The 20988-nt window shown below is 38.9% G+C and overlaps 1 protein-coding gene across 2 annotated transcripts in view; it reads left to right on the top strand.

Annotated features, from left to right (window-relative positions):
• The window catches only part of Cacna2d3 (calcium voltage-gated channel auxiliary subunit alpha2delta 3), an 846818-nt gene that overhangs the window by 366640 nt on the left and 459190 nt on the right, over positions 1-20988 (top strand). For both annotated transcript variants that reach the window (XM_090320869.1, XM_090320861.1), the window contains exon 6: positions 19274-19405. In XM_090320869.1, coding sequence (XP_090176995.1) covers positions 19274-19405 — 132 coding nt within the window. The remainder of the gene's footprint in view (positions 1-19273; positions 19406-20988) is intronic.

Below are 20988 nucleotides of genomic sequence, written 5' to 3'. Positions count from 1 at the left end.
TCCTGGTACTCTTTCGTTTTTATTTTTAGGACATCGTCTTACCAAACTGGCCTCAAAATCACCATGTAGCCCAAACTAGTTTCAGACTTTGTCCTCTTTCTTCAGCCCCCACTTGCTGGAAATGTAAGCAAGCACTACCATACTGAGCTCAAAACCCATCGAGTTTCATTTTGCAATTTCTGCTGAACTTGTTGGTGGAATAATTCATTTCATGTTTAATTGACTTTTTTGTTTTTCACATTGTTCGTGGTGTGCTGGCTCTTAGCTAGGTCATACCATGGGCTGACATTTTGTTTTCCATTGAGCCAGCAACATGACCACTAAAATAAGATGCTGTACAAATAAAACCGAATATACCATGCTGGAATTATTGTGGTTCTGAGGAACATAAGGAATGTGGCTTGCAATAGACAATTGTGTGTGTGTGTGTGTGTGTGTGTGTGTGTGTGTGTGTGTGTGTGTGTGTGTGTGTGTGTGTGTACAGTGGAAGAATTCAGGAGAAGGTATAGAGATACTCCTAATTTTTCTTTTGGTACCTTTTCTATAGGTTAAAAAATGTTATCGAATGCAATTTTAGTTTAATGGAAACATGTTGTTTAACTCTAGGCTTTCCTGAACCGTTCTTCCTCTCATAGTCACATACCATCCCAGTGAATGCCGGCCACCTTTCTCTGTAGGATACTTCCCTATTCACCCCTCTCCTGGTGATCTTGCTAGCTGACCTTTGTTCATAACCTGCTCTGTGTGTCTCTTGGTTGCTCTTTTAGCTAACACTTTTTTTTTTGTCTGGACAGTCTTTCTCTCCACATGCAAAGAAGGAATCAGCTCCCACTACTTCTCTGATTGTAAACTTGGTCTTTGGGCAGAAAAACTTTGTGACCTGCCTGGTTCTCAGAATCATCTCCCATGCTCTCTGCTATACTCCCACTGTGTGTCTGCTGCTTGTGAACACTACAGTTCATGACCATATGCTGCTGTCCAGGAGATGCTGCCTTTCCTAGGAATGATCTCTCTCCCTCCCTCTTTTCTCCCTCCCACCTCTCTCTCTCTTTCTCTCCTCCCTCTCTTTCTCTCCATCACCTTTCTTTTACCCCCTTTCCTCTCCCCCGCTCCCTCACCTTTCTATGCTCTCCCACACACTCTGATTTTGTGTGGCTCTATCTCTTCATTCATACACTTCATTCTCTTCCATTCCAAAGATAGTCTAGACTTTATAAAGAACAAACAAATATTCAAAACAAATGTTATTTCTCATCTCTTTGTCCCTTGGTTATCTCATATTGTTACAGTATCTTGTTATCTCATATTGTTACAGTATCTTGTTATCTGGTATAATGTATAATGTTTATTTGAAATAGGATAGGGAATGGGGGTAAACAAGACAAGGGGAGGAGAAGGCAGGAGGGAAACGGGGACAAAAACATGAGAAGGGGGGGTAGCAATGTTGGTGAAGTAATGCACCTTCTATCTGGTGAATATAATGTAACCCTTCTATTAATTACAATAAAAAAGAATTTAAAAAATCCAAGAAACCACATAGCTTCCTAAAACAGAAAGAAGATACAGCCAGAGGCTAATTTAAGGCTAATAGATAATGAGGCAGGCTAGAGAAGGAAGCTAAAGGAATAGGAAATATATGTAACAGAATTCTAGCAATTTACCAAACATCTAAAAAGACAGGCTCATTCAGTTATAAGAAGCCTTTAGAACCCCAAATATACCAGAGCAGAACAGGACATACTACCACCATATTATAATCTGCACAGTATCAATAGAGACCAAGGAATGGATCATTAAAGCTGTCAGGAAGAAAAGATCTATCACCTATAAAGGGAAACCAATCAGAATAACTACAGATTGCTCAGCAGAAACTATGAAAGCAAGTACAACCTGGTATGAAGTATGCCACACACTAAAGACAAACTACTATCAACCAAGAATAGTGTACCCAGCTAAGTTCTCATTCATAACCAATGACCAAATAAAAACTTTCCACAGCAAGGAAAAATTGAAACAATATATCTCCACCAAGCCAAAACATTACAAAATATACTTATCAATGTCCTACACTTAGAAAACCAACAAGAACATTATATAGACAGAGAAACAATCCTTAAGCAGATAATCAGATAATCATAGTAAGAATTGAGGAGGCACAGGCCCTAAGAAGGTAGATAACATGGCAGGAAGTACCAAACAACTCTCAGTCCTGTCAATATTAATGGATTAACTCTCCAATTAAATGATATAAAGGGGATGGAAGCATGGTCTGCTGGTAGAGTGATTGCCTGGCACTCTAGCATTCATGAAACCCTGGGTTTGAATCCTCAGTACCAAACACACAGAAAGATCCGGAATTGGTGCAGTCGCTCAGTTGGCAGAGGGTTAGCCTTGAGCAAAAAGAAACTCAGGGACAGTGCTTAGACCCTGAGTTCAAACCCCAGGACTGGCAAAAAAAAAAAAAAAAAAAAAAAAAAAAAAAAAAAAAAAAAAACCAAAGTGGTATAGATTGATTGAGTAGTTGGATCAAAAAGCAAGACCCACTTATCTACTGTCTTCCAAAGACACACTTTGCCCACAAAAACACATATTCTGAAAGTGAAAGGCTTGAATAAAATCTGTGTCCAAATTAGGCCAGAGTTACAATCCTAATGTCAGATAACATAGACTTCAAATCAAAATTAGTGAGAAGAGATAAAGAAGGGTATTTTGCATATTCACAAAGATGCTATCTCTAAGCATCTTCTTTGCAAACCCAATCCTAATCTCTCCATCATGTTTAATTCTTTTTTTTTCTGATCAAGCTGCTAATTTTATTTTTCACACAGAGGTTTATATGCCTCTTCAAGAGAGGCAAGAGGGGGTTGGGGTACTGCTTGGGGTAAGAGGTCCACAGGTAGGATGTTTCATCATGTTTAATTCTTGTCTGGCTTTTTCAGCAAATGATCTGTTGACTTCCAGCTGGAATTCGTTTATACTGATGAATTGTTATTACCCCGTTAGACTACAGGGTCTGTGATACATTCTTTTTTCGTATTTTCATGACCCAGAGAAATGGTTCCAAACATAAGCATTGCTATAGTCTGGGTAATCCTTAGAAATGACTGGTCTTGACTCCCCTGGTGAGTTGTGTAAGTTCTTCTAGAGGGAAAACTTGACAATCTGTGTTTATGTACTCCTGTGGATTCTGACACACTTTAGCATTTAAGAGTCAATGCCTAAAATAGTACATAGCAGATGGTAAAATGTGAGTAATATTTATTCCATTCTGGGACATTACACCCATTATTGGTTGCTTTCTTGATTCAGAATCTTAAAATTCCATTCTATTAAAGTATAAGATTTTTGTTACCAAAATGGTCAGGTTTCACTTTGGACTTCTTGAAAATTCATGGTTAAATATGACTTTTATATTTACTGTCTGTCTCTGTCACTTCCTTTGTCTTATGTGGGCAATAAACTGTTGTGTCCTTTTGTTTGCATTTTTGGTAATAGCTATTACTAGGGAAACAAACATTCATAACTCCAAATTATGAATAATTGTAGATATATCACTTTGTGCCACTAAAATGTGTAATGGAAACAAAATATGATGGCTGCTGAGTCCTGAACTGGTGAGCTAGCTCAAGCTGGTCTTCATATCAATCTCACTGCTAAAAGCAGAAACTTACGTGGTGGACAGGTCACTATCAGGATACCGAGTGATGTCTGGTGTGACCAGACCCTCTGCTAGTCAGTTGTCAAAGTCATCCTTGATTTGTTGTTGTCCCCAGAACAGATCAGGTGGCCACCAGGTAGAATGGCTCCAAATTAGAAGAGGCCAAAAGGTTATTTGGTGGAAAATTAGAAGTTTCGACCCACAAAAGATCTCTTGAAGATTACACTGCAGAGAGCTATTTAGACCTGATTGTACATTATGTATTACTTTTTAAACAATGAGTTTTCTACTGAATAAACTGAGAGCAGGGGAAAAATATTAAAAACCAGTAGTACTCAGCTTCAACTTCCAATCCTCTGGGGTAAAGCATTTGAATATTTCCAGGCTGATTTTGCATTTTCATAAACCAGAGAGGCAGTAACGTGTGGTAGGGGGTTGGTTTGATAGACTAAATAGGTATTTATTGGTATCAAAATGTATTAGTTGTGTTGCTTTATTTCTTTGTCCTTTTCTGTTCTCTGAATTTTCTGCTGTGACTATTTTAAGAAGTCTTGTGGGCTAGACCCAATGGCTCTGGTCCATCATCCTAGTTACATAGGAGGCTGAGATTCAAGACAATCATGTTTGAGGCCAGCCTGAGAAAAAGGTTCATAGAACCCCTTCTTAACCCATAGAATGCTGGCCCTGATCTTGCATGCCTGATCTTCCAGCTGTGCAGGAAGAATGGGAGGAGGTGGTCATGCAGAATTCAGACCAAAAAAACGAGATCTTCAGAACATCATTAAACCAAGGAAGGATGGATGTACAGTCAAGTGGTAAAGCACCTGTCAACAAGTGCCTTGCACTGTTCATCACTTCTTTCACCCCTCCCAAATATCTTGTGGATGTGTTTGGAAAGAATGCATAGATTGGGCCACTTTATGTATATAGCTGCTTGGAGAGATGTCCAAAGGGAGCTGTGACCTTGGGACCATGGGTAATCAATCACTCATAAAGGGTTATCCCTGTTGCTCTGATGGAAAATTCTCCAGAAACCAACTGTGCTAGATTTGTCATGAGGAAATGTGCCCTCTGTAGGGTGACTATACATCCTGATACCACCCTAATTTGCATGACTTCTGTTGCTGCTAGTCTCTTCAATGCAGTGACTAGTATGTAGGCCTGGCAGGCAGAGATTCTGGTATAGCACGTGGGGGAAAGGTCCTTGAGCATCTCTAGGCAGAGCATTTTCTCTATCTTTATCTCTTATTCTGATACACTAGCTCAGGACTTTTCTGTTGTTGTTGTTATTGGTATCACTACTGACACTATAACTCCTATTACTACTAGAGCAGCTTGCTGTGCATATAGGGAAGTGGACCAGCTCTTCATAGCCTCTTCAACTGTCCTTTCTGAAATCCCTCTTGGATAGCACAAAGGGAAGACTTAAGGGTGATAGGGAGAAAAGATGGTGTGTTATGGGGCATTAGTTAATGCTACTTCAAGAGAACACCATTTTTATCTTCACAGACTTAGTACACTGCGGAATTTACCATCCTCCTACATTGTGTGTTTTTTCATTTTCCTTGGCTGTTGTTCAAAGATGCACAGAAGTCTTTGGGTGATTCATCTGGTTCTGTTCATAGCATCTCTACATGTATATGCGGGAATACCAGGTCTACTTTCCTTAAGGACACAGGACCAACAGGGACCACATTCTTCAGGATGAATTTAGTTTTACTTTTTAACTTTTGGGAATGTGGCCCAATTAGTTACTCATCAATAAAAAGATGTCAGTCAAAGGGAACCCTACCTTGTTGCTCTGCTGCTGTGTGACCTGGGACATGTAGCTGGGCAGCTCAAACTCAGTCTCTTCATCTATGAAAATAATACTCTACTGCAGCTGTTTTAAGATACTCCTTAGTGCACACTGCAGGCTTTATGTATGTGGCCTATATTTAGTCTACCATTCTTAATAGAGTTGACCTAGGCCAACTATTTAATCTCTGTGGCTTCAGTACTTCCACTAGAAATGGTCCATAATTGGTCTCATGTCTTAGAAGCTTAAGGGAGCCACAGCATGAACAGTGCTCAGCCGACAAATGGAGAGGGTTGTATATATGGCCAGGGTTATCTTTAGGTTGTTGTGTTTTTTAAAAGCAACGCTTTTTTTTCTCTTTTCTGTTTTTTTGTTTTTGTTCAAATAAAAGGCAGTGAACCATTCATGGCATCTTTCAAAGGACCCTCCATGTTTACATTCTGTTGCATTTGGAGGATGTGGGTATGCATGTTATTGAGAGTTACTTTCATTGTTGGCCTTTGTGCAATTTGTACCCTTATTTCCATCTGTATCATTTTTGTCTGCCTCGACCTTTTTGATCAAAGATATTTTAGTCTAAGCTATGTTCTTTGTAAACCACACCTTAGATAGTGCTTATATGGCGTAAGTGTGTGTGTGTGTGTGTGTGTGTGTGTGTGTGTGTACTGAATATTTCTTCAAAGCTTTATCTTTTCAAAGTTGATAATTGCTAGGGTATACATATAGCTTATAAATTGTGAGTGTGGGGTGCTTTTCTGACTGAAGATGGAAAATTGCAAAGAAATATGTTAAACTATTCAACTGAGACATGCCCTCCAAGAATTTTCTTAGAATCAGCCATTTTGGCAGCAAGGCATCTTAAGACCAGTTTTGCAAGTTTGTGAGTGCTAGAAGAAAAGTGCCATCCATTTGACCCAGAAAAAGAAAAGACTGAACTGATCACAATGTTGGTCTACATCTGCCTGGGAATGGATGAGCTGCTGTTCCTTCACTGGCTGAATTTCTGCTATGAAGAAACCCTGACAAGCAAACCCTATCTCCTCTAATCAAGTGGTGACTGGGCTATTGAACATGATGATTGTTCCAATTGTCCTTTTCACTTGGCCTGTGAGGCAGAGCTAGAGTCTTGGCAGTTCTTAGAAATAATCACATCTTATCTAAAAAAAAAAGCATCAGATTCAGAAGCAGCCTAAAATTTTGCCGCTGCTCTGGATAAAAGTATTTCTCCTCTGGTCGACAGATTGAATAAAAATTTCAATAGAATAAAAACTAGGAGGAAGTAGTGCTGTACCTTAAGTGGTGGAGCACTAGCCCTGAGCACAAAGAGGCTCAGGAACAACATCCAGGACCTGAGTTCAAGCTTCCACAACTGACCAAAAAAAAAAAAATAGAAAAAAAGAATAAAAACTGTGAGTCACTTATAAAGTTCTTGAAAATAATTTTTGATAATGTAAATATTAAATATAAAACTAAACATGTTGCCATTATCTTCTTAAGGGAGTTTGTTATTTTCAGATATAAAATCATTTTTTCTGTCTCAATTATTATGGTAAAGCAACAAATTGCCTAATTTAAGAAGATGCCTAATTTATCCAGATACAGATTGCTCGTACTAGTAATCCTAGCTAATTGAGAGGATGAGATCTGGAGGATCTTAGTTTTGACCCACCTTAAACAAAAAAGATTCTATTTCTAATTAGCAAAACACAAGCTTGAGATGTAATTTAATTGGTAGTGTCAGTTGAGCATATGCAATACCTGAGTTCACATTTCAGGGACTTGTTCCTTTACCTCCAAAGAAATTGCCTAACCTCACTCAAAACCTAGTCATTGTCCATAACGTGCATTTTAAAAAACTGAATTAAAAGGTATTGCAGTGAGTTGAATAACTTTTCCCCTGAAGTCCTCCTGCATTTACAACCTCAGAATGACTGCCTATGTCTGATTGTGCTTGCTTTAATAAAGATGCTAGAGCTTGAGCGACCTCAAAAATTTGTTTGTCACAGTTTTGGAGGCTGAAGCCCTTGATCAGTGTGGTAGCAGAGCCAGGCTCTGGAAGGACTATTTTCTTGCAGTTTGTGTATGACCTCACTCTGTGACCTCAGGTGGCAGAGAACATAGAAAAGAAACTCTCTAAGTCTTTTCTGATAGGACTAATCCTATCATGGAGATGACAATCCTGATCTGATAATCCTTAAGGTCTCAACTCCAAATACAACCATTTTGGGGATTAAGATTTCAGAATGTGATTTTCGAGGGGAAAGAATTCCTTCATTCCATAGCAGTCATCTTATTGTGAATAGGGATATTGCAGATGCAGGGTTTTTTTGTTTTTTTGTTTTTTTTTGAGGAATTGGATTTAGATTGTGTCCTAAACCTAATGACTGGCATCCTAATATAAAGAAATAAAAGAGACATAGAAACACATTCTAGGGACTGCCCACAGATAGAGGCATTCATTGGAATAAGGCACTCACCAGAGGGGGATAGAGAAGCCCAGGTGGGCTTCTTTCTTCAGAGTCTCCAGAAGAAACCCATCCTGCCTGCACGTTGATTTCAGATTTCTACCCCTTGAACAATTACAGAAAATTTCTGTTGTTTTAAGCTACCTAGTTGGTGGTAGTTTGTTCTAGCACTTCCAGGAAACAAACGAAACATTGTACGAAATACCTCAGCAGGGATCTTCTGAAATTACCTGAGAGAGCACTGTAGGAGAAAGCAAAAAGCCCAAAGACCTGATGGGCACTGAAGAACTTCTCTGAATTTTTTATTAAACAATTTTTGTGACTTTTTTGAAGTCTGAAATTATTTCATAATGAAAATTTAATACAGCAATATTGATAGGAGACAGAATGACTGAGGAGGTGATTCTGATTAAGATGCACAATATACATAAACAGATATATTAATATAAACTCATCCTGTGTAGCTCATTAATGCTAATGAAAATTTTTCTTGGAGAAAATAGAAAGAGGTTTGGGAGATTACCTTGGACGCAAAAAATGGCTGGATTTGTGTATATGTAAATGTATATGTGTATGTATATACAGGTATTAGGGTTTAAACTTAGGTCTTCGAGTTCTCCCTTGGCTTTTTGCTGAAGGCTGGCAATCTACTACTTCAACTACACCTCCATTTCTGGCATTTTTTCTTGTTAGATAAAAGATCTCAGAATCATATCCCCTACCTCGTAACTTAGAAGCAGGATCTTCAGATTTCAGCCCCCTGATGAGTAGCTAGGATTATAGGTATGAGCCACCAACACCCAACATGTCCATGTTTTAGTGAGAACAAAGGCTTTGTCTTTCACTTTACTAGCGCTTCTAACACTTTAGAGAATGTTTTACTTATTTATACTTAAAACCTTATGTATGAAAACAGACCTCCTTCTCCCACTTGGAAATGGCCTTCCCTTCAACTAGAATGGATATAAAAGATATCTATGTGGCTTGGAAATTGATTCCTAAACCAAGGGAGGGGCTTAAGTTGTAAATAAGATTATTATCTGCTAGGCAATCCTACATTAGTACAAACCGGTGACTTTTTATAGAGGAGAAAGTGGAAAATTTTGCAGCAGAATATTGGCAGTATTTCTCAGGATGAATTAGATTGCCTAATTTTCTCTTTGAAATTTTTACTGAGTTATTTCTTGATGCTAGTCCTGGAACTAGAACTCAGGGCCCAGGTGTTCTATTAGCTTTTACAGTCAAGGCTGATGTGCTATCAACCACATCTCCATTTCTGCCTATTTGATGGCTAACTGGAAATAAAAGTCTTAGACTTTTATGCTCTGGCTGGCTTTGAACAATCCTCAGATCTCAACCTTATGAGTAGCTAGAATTACACACATCATGAGCCACTGGCTACTGGCTTGATTCTTTTTTCATGCCATTTCTGGGACTTGAACTCATTTTTCCTTAAGGTTGGTGCTCTAGCCCTGGAGCCACAGCTCCATTTCTGGCTTTTCTTGGTGTTTAATAAGTTCATAGCTTTTAACCATGATCCTCAGATCTCAGCATACTGAGAAGTTATAATTACAGGCAAGAGGGCCAAGAGCGTGGCCTGGTGGTAGGGCGCTTACCTAGCACTCTAGAGAGCGGAGCTGGGGAAAGACTTACGACCTGCGTATTTTTTAAATGGAGCATTTTTGTTAATGAGGTAAGTTTTCTGGTGTAGGTAAAAATAAATAGAAGTGATTTCTTTTTTCCATATAGTTTATTATAATTAATAGAAGGGTTATATTATATTCACCAGATAAAAGGTGCATTACTTCACAAACATTGATACCCTTTCTCAGGTCTTGGTCCCCATTTCCCTCCCCACCACCCCTACCCCTCATCTTCTTTTCCCCCCTTCCCTATCCTATTTCAAATAATCAAATACGCACATATCCAATATATCAGATAACAAGGTAAATACTGTAACAATATGAGATAACCAAGGGACAGCAAAAGAGATGAGAGATAACATAGTACATTAAGGACAACAATCACTCATTATATGGCTTTTGTTTCTATATCCTGGAGGTCCTTTCATTTAGTTTCATACTATATGGCCTTATGTATCTAGGTTTTGTTCTATTGTAAACCTCTACTAGGAGAGTCCAAGGTTTATACTAATTATGACAAATAAAGGAAACCATTGAGCCTATGTTCCTTTGAGTCTGGAATAGAAGTGATTTCTACTTCCTATTCCTTACTAGGTAAGATCTGTTTTTAAGATATAAAGTCCTGGAAATGGAGTTGTGACTCAAAGTGGTAGAGCACTAGCTTTGAGTTAAAAAGCTCAGGGATAGTGCCCAGGTCCAGGAGTTCAAGCTCCATGACTGACCCAAAAATTATATATAATATAATATATATATATTGTGTGCATATAAATGGAAGCTGCAGAATCCATTTAACATTCCATTTTCCCTCCTTTTTGGGGGTGAAGTTGCCTCTGTGGCTCTTTTTGAAGATGGTCTTTGTGACAGCATAACCTGTGCTTGGTGGTCTAGTCATTCTGAAGTAGCTAATAGGAACAGCTTCTGGTTTAAGACCTTAACAATTCTTTTGAAACCTTTTGTTTATCAAAATTATTTGTGATTTGAATTCGTGATTGTATTTGTTCACCATTCATCTTTCCATTTCTGTGTCCCTTTTACTCCCCAAAAGATAAAAAATAATTGTGTGTGTGTGTGTTTGCGATTGGAGAAATTAAGTTCATTTTAGAATTTTTAAAAGTCTTTAGTATATTCATCTCACGATGCCTTTGAGCATCTGCTACATATTTCCATGTTGGTTTTCTTAATGGTTTTTGGTAGATTTTAAATATTTGACCCTTTTTGCTTCCTATCTTAAAGATTATCTGAAGAAGGTTAAGAACTCAGAAAGCAACCGGTTTTTGGTATCTTCCCTTGGAGTCAGCTATTTTCAAGATAAAGTTTCCTTTGCTTTATAAATAGGATTTGAGTTATTCTAGAAGATTGGGATTATGTTCTGAAGCAAGTTGTACTGCTCCCATATGGCAATTAACCCACTAATTGTTCAGTTGTAAGAGAAATGCTGTTTCTGTATATTGGTAAAAGTGTACATTGCATTTTTGATCATGAATACTGAACAACTTAAAACTGAGTATCTGTTTTAAGTGACGAGTCTTTATCCTATCATTTTATCATTTGTTATTTTGTTTTCATTTCTTTTAACTAAGGCTTTTACATCTAACCCTCTTTATTTTGACTTTAACTTTTAGTCTGCCGTCATGAATGGTTCTTACTTTAGGAAGTTCTTTGAGAAACATAGCTTTAAATCACTGTAGTCCCTCTTTCCCTCCCTCCCTCACTTCTTTCTTTCTTTCTTTCTTTCTTTCTTTCTTTCTTTCTTTCTTTCTTTCTTTCCCTCCCCCTCCTTTCTTCCTTCTGTTTCTCCTTCCCTTCCTCTCTGTTGTTTAGGGTATTAAGCACACACAATACCACAGAGCTACATCCTAGCTCCTGAGTCCATTATATTCTAATCATGTAGATAGTATTCAAGTTTAAAGCAGCACCTTTAAATTACATGTCCTTTAATTAATGCAAAGTAGAACCAATCTGTTTAAAAATAATGAAAGAAACCAAAGTGCAAAATCCTGGATTAAATTAAAAAGCTGTATTGGATGCTAGCTATATAGATGTCTTATTTTATTTTTAGTTAGGTGTTATGTTAAAACACTCAGAAGTTAGGGCTCTAAAATATTACCATATGTTCTATGCATCAAATGTATTCAAACTCAGCAAATTGATTAAACAAACCAACTTCATGATTTAAATGTTCTGGCACTCATGTTGTTTCAAAGATCTTTCTGAATAAGTTTATGTCTACAGATACAACAATAATGAAGTTTGGCCAGAAGCTGGTAGTTTACACCTGTAATTCACACCTGTAACTCAGGAGGCTGAGATCTGAGATCTTGAGACTCTTATCCTTAATTAACCACCAACAAGCTTGAATTTGAAGTTTGGCTCTAATGGTAGAGGACTAGCCTTTAGCAAAAAAAAAAAAAAAAGGCACTGGGACAGTGTACAGGCCCTGAGTTCCAGGACTGGCACAAAAATAGTTAAAAAGCAAAAGAAGTTTGAAGTATTCAACATGCTAAGTATCTCCTACCAAATCAACTTTACAGCATGTTTCTGTTCAAACAATGACAGCTAAATTCAGCAAGACTCATTAAGTAGCTCTGCTCTTAGATGGTTGGACCTCACCTTCCATTTCTGAAAGTGTTTTTATCATACATCATTTTTTTGTAGTAGCTGACTTTTCCCTCTTTTAGTCTGGCTCCTGTTAAATATGTATGTCCCAGTTCATTTTTATTTTAACAGCAATAACATTTTCTTTTTCATTATTTGTAGCATATAATCTGCTAAAGTTTAGCGGGAAATTATGCTACAAGATTTCTTTCAACTCTATACCTGGACTTTTATGATTTTTAGGAAAACTTTATTTTCAAGAGATTGATAAAGTCCCTTTTATCTGCAATTTTAAAGTGCTTAGTGATTTTCTTATACATTAACATTATATGGAATTGCTTCACTTGCAATGATCTTGGCAAATTTAAATTGTTGAACTGAATTAGTAGCATGGTGATGTCCTGGGTTAGGTTATCTGGATTTGGTGGCTTCTCAGATGACTGAATTATTTGTCATCATATTGTAAACTGGTTTGGCACCTTTATCCTCCTCACCTTCTTTTGTTATTCTGAATTTCATTCCTTTCCCATCCCTCCTCCCTTCCTTTTCACCCTCCCCTCTCTTCCTTCACTGACTCTGTTTCCTTTCTTTCCCCTCCTCACCTAACTTAGTGAGTGCATTGACATAATCACAAGAGAAACTTGTATGTTCTAGGTAAGAAACTCTGGATTAATGTTCATTCTCTCTTCAACAAAACACTGTAGCTTATATCTAGAGTATTTTAATACCATAGTTAATATACTTCCCCATGATTTTAAAAGGCCACAATCCTATCTGTGGAGATCAGAAAGATATTAAGAAGAAGGTGTTTTGTTTTTTTTTTTAAAGATGTTTAATGAATTTTTTAAAAGTTATACATACAGGGGCCAGGAGTTTGGCCTAGTGGTAGAGTGCTTGCCTAGCATGCACAAAGATCCGGGTTCTATTCCTTGGTATCACATACATAGAAAATAAAAAGCTGGGAGTGATGCTGTGGTTCAAGGGTAGAGCCCTAGCCTTAAGTCCAAGGACAGTGCTCAGGCTCTGAGTTCAAGCCCCACACCTGGCAAAAAAAAAGTTACACACACACACACACACACACACACACACACACACACACACACAATTGCCAACCATTTCCATTTTTTTTGTGCAATAAGGTAGGTTATAAAAATGAAGGATAATGGGTACCAAGACATGTGAAAGGGTATCAATGTATGTGAATTAATGCACCTTCTATCTGGCAAATATCATGTAACCCTTTTACTAATTACAATAAAAAAATACTGAAAAAAAATGAAGTACATGTTATGTGGTTTTGTCTAAATAAGATAGACCCAATTTATACTAGTTGTTTCTATATGCTGATAAATATGCTTTTTTGTGATCCAGTAAGAATGATAAAGTATATTGTTACCTGGTCATAAATCACTTAATAGAATTCAAATCTATATCCTTTGACTTTTCCTACTGCATTTATAGGATAAGGGGGCCTTCAGGCATCTGTCTTTGTCTCTCAGGAGTTAGGAGTTAATATACACTTGGTACAGAAGGTTCATAAGTGGAATCATTGCCTCCATGGCAGTTGTTCAACAAGCCAAAGAAAGAGTTGATAAAAGATTGTGTAAGGTGAATGAAGTCCAGTGGAAAGTCATGGGAGTTCCCTTATTAACTGGTTTTGGCCTGTGTGACTGAAGTTGGCATCATGTGGATGTGGATCACAGTCTGGCAGCAGTTTACGTGTCCTGTGGTGCAATTCAGGGGGTTTACAGGCTGCAGATCCTCACAGGAAATTCCATGTCAGAAGCAAATGCTTGTAATGTTGTAACCATGTGAGCCCAGATCCTTGGCACTAAGCACATAAAATCACCTCAGCATGAAATTGGCTTCCTTCCTGGAGCTGTGAGGGGCCACATCTTTCTTTCGATCTACTCCCACAAGACACCACCCACTTGTTGGAGTGTCTTTCTGAATTTGGCCAGGCTTCTTCTTCTCTTGTTTAGGTGCTTCTGTGGGGACATAAATAGAAACCTGGAAACCTACACCCTCTTCTTGCTGCCCAGTGCCCGTACTTGGTCAGTTTCAGAGTAGGAATCTCTATTTGTACTTATATTTGTATCTCATCTGTATCCCATATAGTTTTGGACACTGTTAATGCTTGGTGTGGAATTACTAAGGAGGTCACTTTGGCAGAAGTTAATGATATTGGAGCCACATTTCCTCTGTTGTAGTAATTCCTGGACCACACTCAGGACATCATCCACTTCTGCCAATCTTGTGGAGTTATTTTATCTGTTCTGATTTTTTAGGATAGTGCCATTGAGACAGTTGTTTAAAGCAATGCACAATTCAAAGTCTCATTGCACATATACAGGCTTTAAAACAAGCGAACAAACAAAACACAGGACCTTTTCCTTCTCCTTGTATTCCCTATTCCAACCTCTCATAAAAAGCCAGGCTCGGGGCAGGGAGTTCGGCCTAGTGGTAGAGTGCTTGCCTAGCATGCACAAAGACCCAGGTTTGATTCCTGGGTACCACATGCATAGAAAAAAGCTGGAAGTGGTGCTGAGGCTCAAGTGGTAGAGCTCTAGCCTTGAGAAAGTCCAAGGACAGTGCTCAGGCCCTGAACTCAAGCCCAGGACTGGCAAAAAAAAAAAAAAAAAAAACAGGCTCAAAAGCTATATGTTTTCTCTGCAATATAAATGTCATTTTGGAGGCAAGAGAGTCAGCTCTTTGTCCTTGGGTGTTGAAAAGAAACAGCAAACTTAACCTTGGCCCCAGTGCCTTTTGTAAATGTCAATTATCCACTTATATCCCTGCCTGTCATGTCTAGGCTCTCATAGGCTTGGGCTACTTTGTGGTTCCACTTCTCTCTTCCCTCCCGCAATTCTCTCTCCACTTCCCAGACGCATGCCAACTGCCTATGTCCAACCTGTACCCTGTGTCTTCGCACCAGCAATATCCCTGACAGCTTCTTAATTGCTACACACATTTGTACAATTCTCTGGCAATTCGATTTCAGACTTGTCAGGGTACCTGCTAGCCTCTGGGCTATGTTTATATTAAATATCAATTTTTAAAAAAAGCTGATAAGCATCAGCCTGTGTGGCAAACTCACAAAATCACATTTTACTAGAAGCCAGGCCTGTCTGGAAGATGAAAGAAAGGAAGTTTTGAATTTCATTTCCTCTTCCAAAAGGCTGAAGAAAATGATGGGAGACTTTCTGAGTGGATGTCAGGAATGGGCTTTTACTACATGATAACTGCTAAATGTTCGAACTGTATGTTGTCTTCAGTTGTGTGAGAGTTGTCAGAATATCCAGAGCTCTGACAATTGTTTCTTTTCTGCTCCCTCTCAAGAAACGGGCAAAGCTTTCAATATAACTTTTAAAAGTGCTCGTTGATTGAAAGGCTCTTCATTGGAGAGAAAGGATAAGAAGGAGACCAGATAGTAAATGGGCCAAGGCCCCACTGATCACATACCCCAGATTCCCTTTTCTCCCTAAGGGAGAAATCAAAATCTTTGCTCTTCCTGGCCTCAGGTCCCTCATCCTGGAAATGTAATGAATGCCCTTCCCAGAAGCTGTGACTTAAGGGGGTCAAGGGTGTGGCATGACAGAATGTAAGCATGGCAGGACCCATCTGGAGAACCTGGGTATAGGTTTCTAGCACCCACAGTAGGTGATTTCTTGCTCTTACTCCAATTCTTTCTTGTTGCTGGTGATTACTACCAGTCTGAGCCACCTGAATGAGTGGCTAAGGTGGCCTTCCATTTCTAGGATTAATGCAATAGAACGATCTGTGTGGATCTGAAAATACCCAACATTGAACCTGTTTAGGGACAAAATGACCCCTCTTGTAGGCAGTGGAATTTCCCATTCTCATATAACCTAAAAAGTCTGCCAAGCTACTTTCTTCATGATTGTAGCTACTCTAGGGAGGACGATTGCCAGTACTGTGGCAACCTTCCTACGGCTGGCCGCTTGTTTGGATTTGGGATACAGCAGAGGAGGGCTTTAATTCCTGACACAGACTGTCTTCAAAGTCAGAACCTGGACCAAATTCATCCTCTCTCAACTCCACTGGATCCTTTTGTTCTGCCACTGTCATTATAGGTACTGTCATGGTCCTGGAATGACTTCAAGAGCCATTAAACAGGTGCCCCTCCCCCCACCTACGTGCCTGTACTTTGTTACAAATGTCAAAGTTGTGTGCACCCCAAACTCCCTGGTGGTCTTGGCTACTCTTAAGGTGAGAACAGACTGCAAATCAGGATCTACCAGGCCCTACTTGGGTTCCATGCTAGATCCTTTTCACACTCCAGTCTCCTTTTTAATGTCTGAATTGCACATGTTTGAACTTGCTCTCCTCTGAAGGGATGGAGGACTCTGCATCCCACACTTCCTCAATGCCCATTCACTCTGTAAATTTTGGAATGAACATTGGTCATGTCTACATTGAGTGATGAGATGTACTGGGGCAATAGGCTTTGAGGCTTTAAGGATCCATTTCCTCATATACAAAGGAGATGAAAAAGAATAGTCTGTAATTGCTTGGTGAGGGTCATGCGTCTTGTGTGGCACATTGTAAGTGCTTCATAAATGCTAGTGTTTGTTGCTGCTATCTTTCCCACCCTTATCATCATCAGATTTCCATCCTATAATTTTCTTCTTAATATCTCTAACAAAAACTTGTGAATAACTTATTCCAGGAGAGTGAAGAAAAAGAAATATGCTTCTCCACAAAGATTAAAGTATGTTCAGACAGGAAGAAAGAAGGCTAATCATTGAAATGAAAGATCATTAGAGAATTGTCCATTATGCCTAGCACATTGAGGCTGGGAAAAGCTAGACCATTATCAGGGATTTGCCAATCCAGGGTGGTTCAGCATCAGGCCATAAATCCTCCTACAACTGCCAGAATAGGCTTAGCTTTGTGAAAAGCAACCTGCATTTAATATCTAGCATAACATGAAGTTTAGAGAGAGGGTAAGGTTTGGCAAGTCAAGCCTATTTTGTAATTTAGCACACATGAAGTAATATTCTCCAGGAGATACACTTGATATGCTTGGTACCAGAATAATTCATTATTTTATCTGTGCTCTTTAAAGGATGAATGGGATAAACTGCAGAGCTTTTGGATAGCAAAGGATATAACTATTAAGTTAAATAGAAAGCCCATAGAGTGGGAGAAGATCTTCACCAGCCATACAACAGACAAGGGCCTCATATCTAAAATATACCCACAGCTCAAAAAATTGAGTCTCTCCAAAACAAAGCCTCAAAGAAACAACCATCCAATTAAAAGGTGGGCTAAAGACCTAGACTTCTCTGAAGAGGAAATAAGAATGGCCTATAGACATGAAGAAGTGCTCGATATCTCTGGCCATAAAAGAAATGCAGATCAAAACAACTTTGATATTGCACCTCACTCTAGTTAGAATGTCCATTATCAAGAACTCTAATAACATATGCTGACAGGGATGTAACCAGAAGGGATGGCTACTATCCTGTTGATGGGAGTGTAAATTCATTCAAACACTCTGGAAAGCAGTATGGTGATTCCTCAAAAGACTAAACATAGAGCTCCCCTACGACCCAGCACTCTCACTCCTTGGCATTTACCCAAATGTCCAGAAACATGGCCATACTAAACCTCCCAGCACAACAACGTTCATTACAGCATTATTTACCATAGCAAAGATATGGAACCAACCCAGATGTCCCTCAGTAGATGAATGAATCAAGAAGATGTTGTACTCATATGCAATGTCATTTTATGCTGCCATCAGAAAGAATGACATTGCCCCATTCAAAATGGAAAAACTTGGAAAAAATCATATTAAGTAAGCCAGACCCAAAGGAACATAGGCTCCATTGTTTTCCTCATTTGTAATAATTAGTAGATCTAGGACTCTGCTAGCAGAGGATCACTATAGCTCAAAAGCTATGTACATATGGTGTCCTATAGGATGAGAGAAAAGAAAGTGATTTTTGAGCATTTCCTCACTGATTTGTTCAGAAATTTCAGGACAAAAATGAATAATCCATCCTCATTCATCCTGCCTGTATAGTGTAGAGGGTACCTGGAATAAGCAATCCACTGTGGGAGTGCTGTGACTCAGAGTCCCCTTTTGCTGTTAGCTAGTTCCTTTTGAATTGTTTAACCTTCCCAATAGTCCTTTAGGATGGGTCCCACTCTCTCCATTTTACATACAGGAAAACCACATGACAGAGGCCTTGCTGCTTAGTATCTGGGTACTCTTAGGAAAACATGTCACCTCCTGTGCTTTTCTTGATGATAGGTTTAACATGTTGCAATTCTCCCCCTGCTCTTACCAGAAGTGACAATTCTGTCTGTTCTTGAACAGCAGGTTGTAACTGTGCTAGCATTTTGAAACAGGGTCTTCAGCAGTTTAGAAAAATCAGTAAAATATGGACTGGCTAGGATCTACCTTATTTTAGCCAACATGTGGGAAGTACTTCACTTAGTTTTTCTTTATATTAACTTTATGAACAAAAAGCAAAGGTTTGGGGTCTACCAATTGTGAGGAAAAGTAGTTTGTTAATGGGGTCAAAGAGCATAACAATAAGTGAAGATCTGAGTTGTGCACAATTTCATTGTATCCACCCATCTTTTCATCCAGCTATCACTCATCCATCTCATCATTTAACCATGTTCTGATCCAAAGATCTTTCTCCTCATGGAGTCCCATTCTGCTGAAGAGAAGGGGAGAGATTTTGTGAAGTAATTCCCATTTTCTTCTTTTTATAGTAAAAGTCAGGGTTATAGGCAGAGATTACAGGGAGAAAAAACAGATTTTTCTTGTTTTTAAGGCCCATTTCTGGATCAGTAGATGGGAAAGTAGAAAAATAACACTAAGAAAAATATCTTTGCTCTTTTGGTAACCATAGTTTATGTCAGGTTTAAAGTTACCAGTTCGGAGGTAGGTGGTTGTATAGAGGCTCTTGGGTGGCTCAGAGAGCTGGAACAGAATGAGGGCAGCTTCGGGGCCTAGAATCCACAGGTCTTCAGCATTCTAGGACCTTCACCTTTCACCAAAGCTGTCTGAAGGATGAACCATTTTATAGCTGGAAGATGTATAGATCATGGCTTTTTCTGTTCTGTTTTTCAGATCCTGCAATCGTCAATGGGGTTTATTGGTCGGAATCCCTAAACAAAGTTTTTGTAGACAACTTTGATCGTGACCCATCACTCATATGGCAGTATTTTGGAAGTGCAAAGGGTTTTTTTAGGCAGTACCCAGGTGAGTACCTCTGCACTGACAGTTCAATTTTCATGCTTCCTGCCTATGTAGAATGCAGAGTCCCTGGAATGTTTCAGATTCATGATCCTGTAATATATTCCTTATGATTAGGGTTACAGTTTTTCTACTTAGAAAAAGATGAAACAAGAAATTCTGTTGTCAGGGTACAAGGCAAATACAATAAGGTGGTAGTTTGTACATATGTATACACACACACTCACACTCACACACACACACACACACACACACACAGAGTATTGGTCAGAGAACTGTTCTCGGAACCTGTGAACCTATGTGTATGACATTAATATCTTTTCCAATAGAGTAATTCATAGACTGCCACAAAACTGATGAACTTGCTGTGGAATTTTCCATAGTTAGTCCACCTGAGCAAAAATTAAATTTCCTTTCTATTAATTCCCACAGTTTAAAAAAATAATTGCTGGGGAAAGAGTAACCATATGTGGACAGAGTTAAATTCTGACAATATTCAGGGTGAAAAGAGTAAAGATGGGAACTTCAGAACTGCACTCTTTGGAAACAGAGGTTAAAATGGCCAAAAGCAGGGCAGATGGCAGTAACCCCTCTGTAGGATCCCCTTCCACCAATAGTGCCCCAAGGCAATACATTTGTCATCACTGGTCCACCATGTCTTTGGAACAGGAGGTATTCCTTCTGGGGCCTTCCCAGGCCTGTGCTTTGCAATAGAGTTTTAATTCTGGCTTGGTTTGAATTTTAATTAAAAAGGGAAGCTTTAATTTTGCTTACAAGTTGTGAAAATAGGACTCGGGGCTGCAATTGTGCCAACATCACAGCTGTAGAAATTAACAAGCTCAACCTATAAGAAGGGAAAAAAAAACATCCTGCATAATCTTGAAGCAATTAAATGGAGTCTTTTATGTTTTCATTAAGTAAGACGGGCACCTGATGTCTTCCCACTTCAAGACACAAACAGTCGGCCTCTCCCTTGAGGAGCTGTATGCCCTGTACTCAGCATCTGTGCCCTGAGATGTGCCTGCTGGGGTATCGTCATTGCCAGATTATTCAGAATTTCCTAAGGGCTGTGTTCAGCAGGGCATTCAAGCTTCCTCCTGGAGCATTTAAGTGATAAGCATGGTATTAAAAAATCATTATAATCAACAGCGAACTATGAAAGTTGTAACATGATGGATTGCAGTCTGTCTTGATACACTCAACAAAGAGAATATTTGAGGCAGATGTTGCTAACATTGGAGCATGGAAGGAGGGCTGGCCAGCCTAGCAAACCACAGTGTAACTAGCTGTCCAGTCATATGACATCTGGTGTGGGCAGAACAGATAAGTAGAAACCACAAATCACCTGTTGTCTCAACCAAGAAATCCTTTTGCTTCAGTCACAAGGTCACTTGAAAACAAAGGGAGTCTTTAGCAAGTGTTTATGTAATGGGAGATTGATTTATTTATGCACAATATTTTTATCAGTCATCGCGGTTGGCTCAAAATGCTCACGGTTCTTTTGTGATATTTTGGTTGTAGGTTGATTTTGTAAAATGTCTATTACTTTGCTCACTGTCCTGATGAGTATCAGGTAGCCAGTCTATACT

This window comes from Megascapheus bottae, chromosome 2, assembly GCF_031878675.1.
Source record: "Megascapheus bottae isolate mThoBot1 chromosome 2, mThoBot2.hap1, whole genome shotgun sequence".
NCBI classification, from domain to species: Eukaryota; Metazoa; Chordata; class Mammalia; order Rodentia; family Geomyidae; genus Megascapheus; species Megascapheus bottae.
The sequence above is the reverse complement of the archived record's forward strand: the minus strand, read 5'-3'. Positions and strand labels throughout refer to the sequence as shown.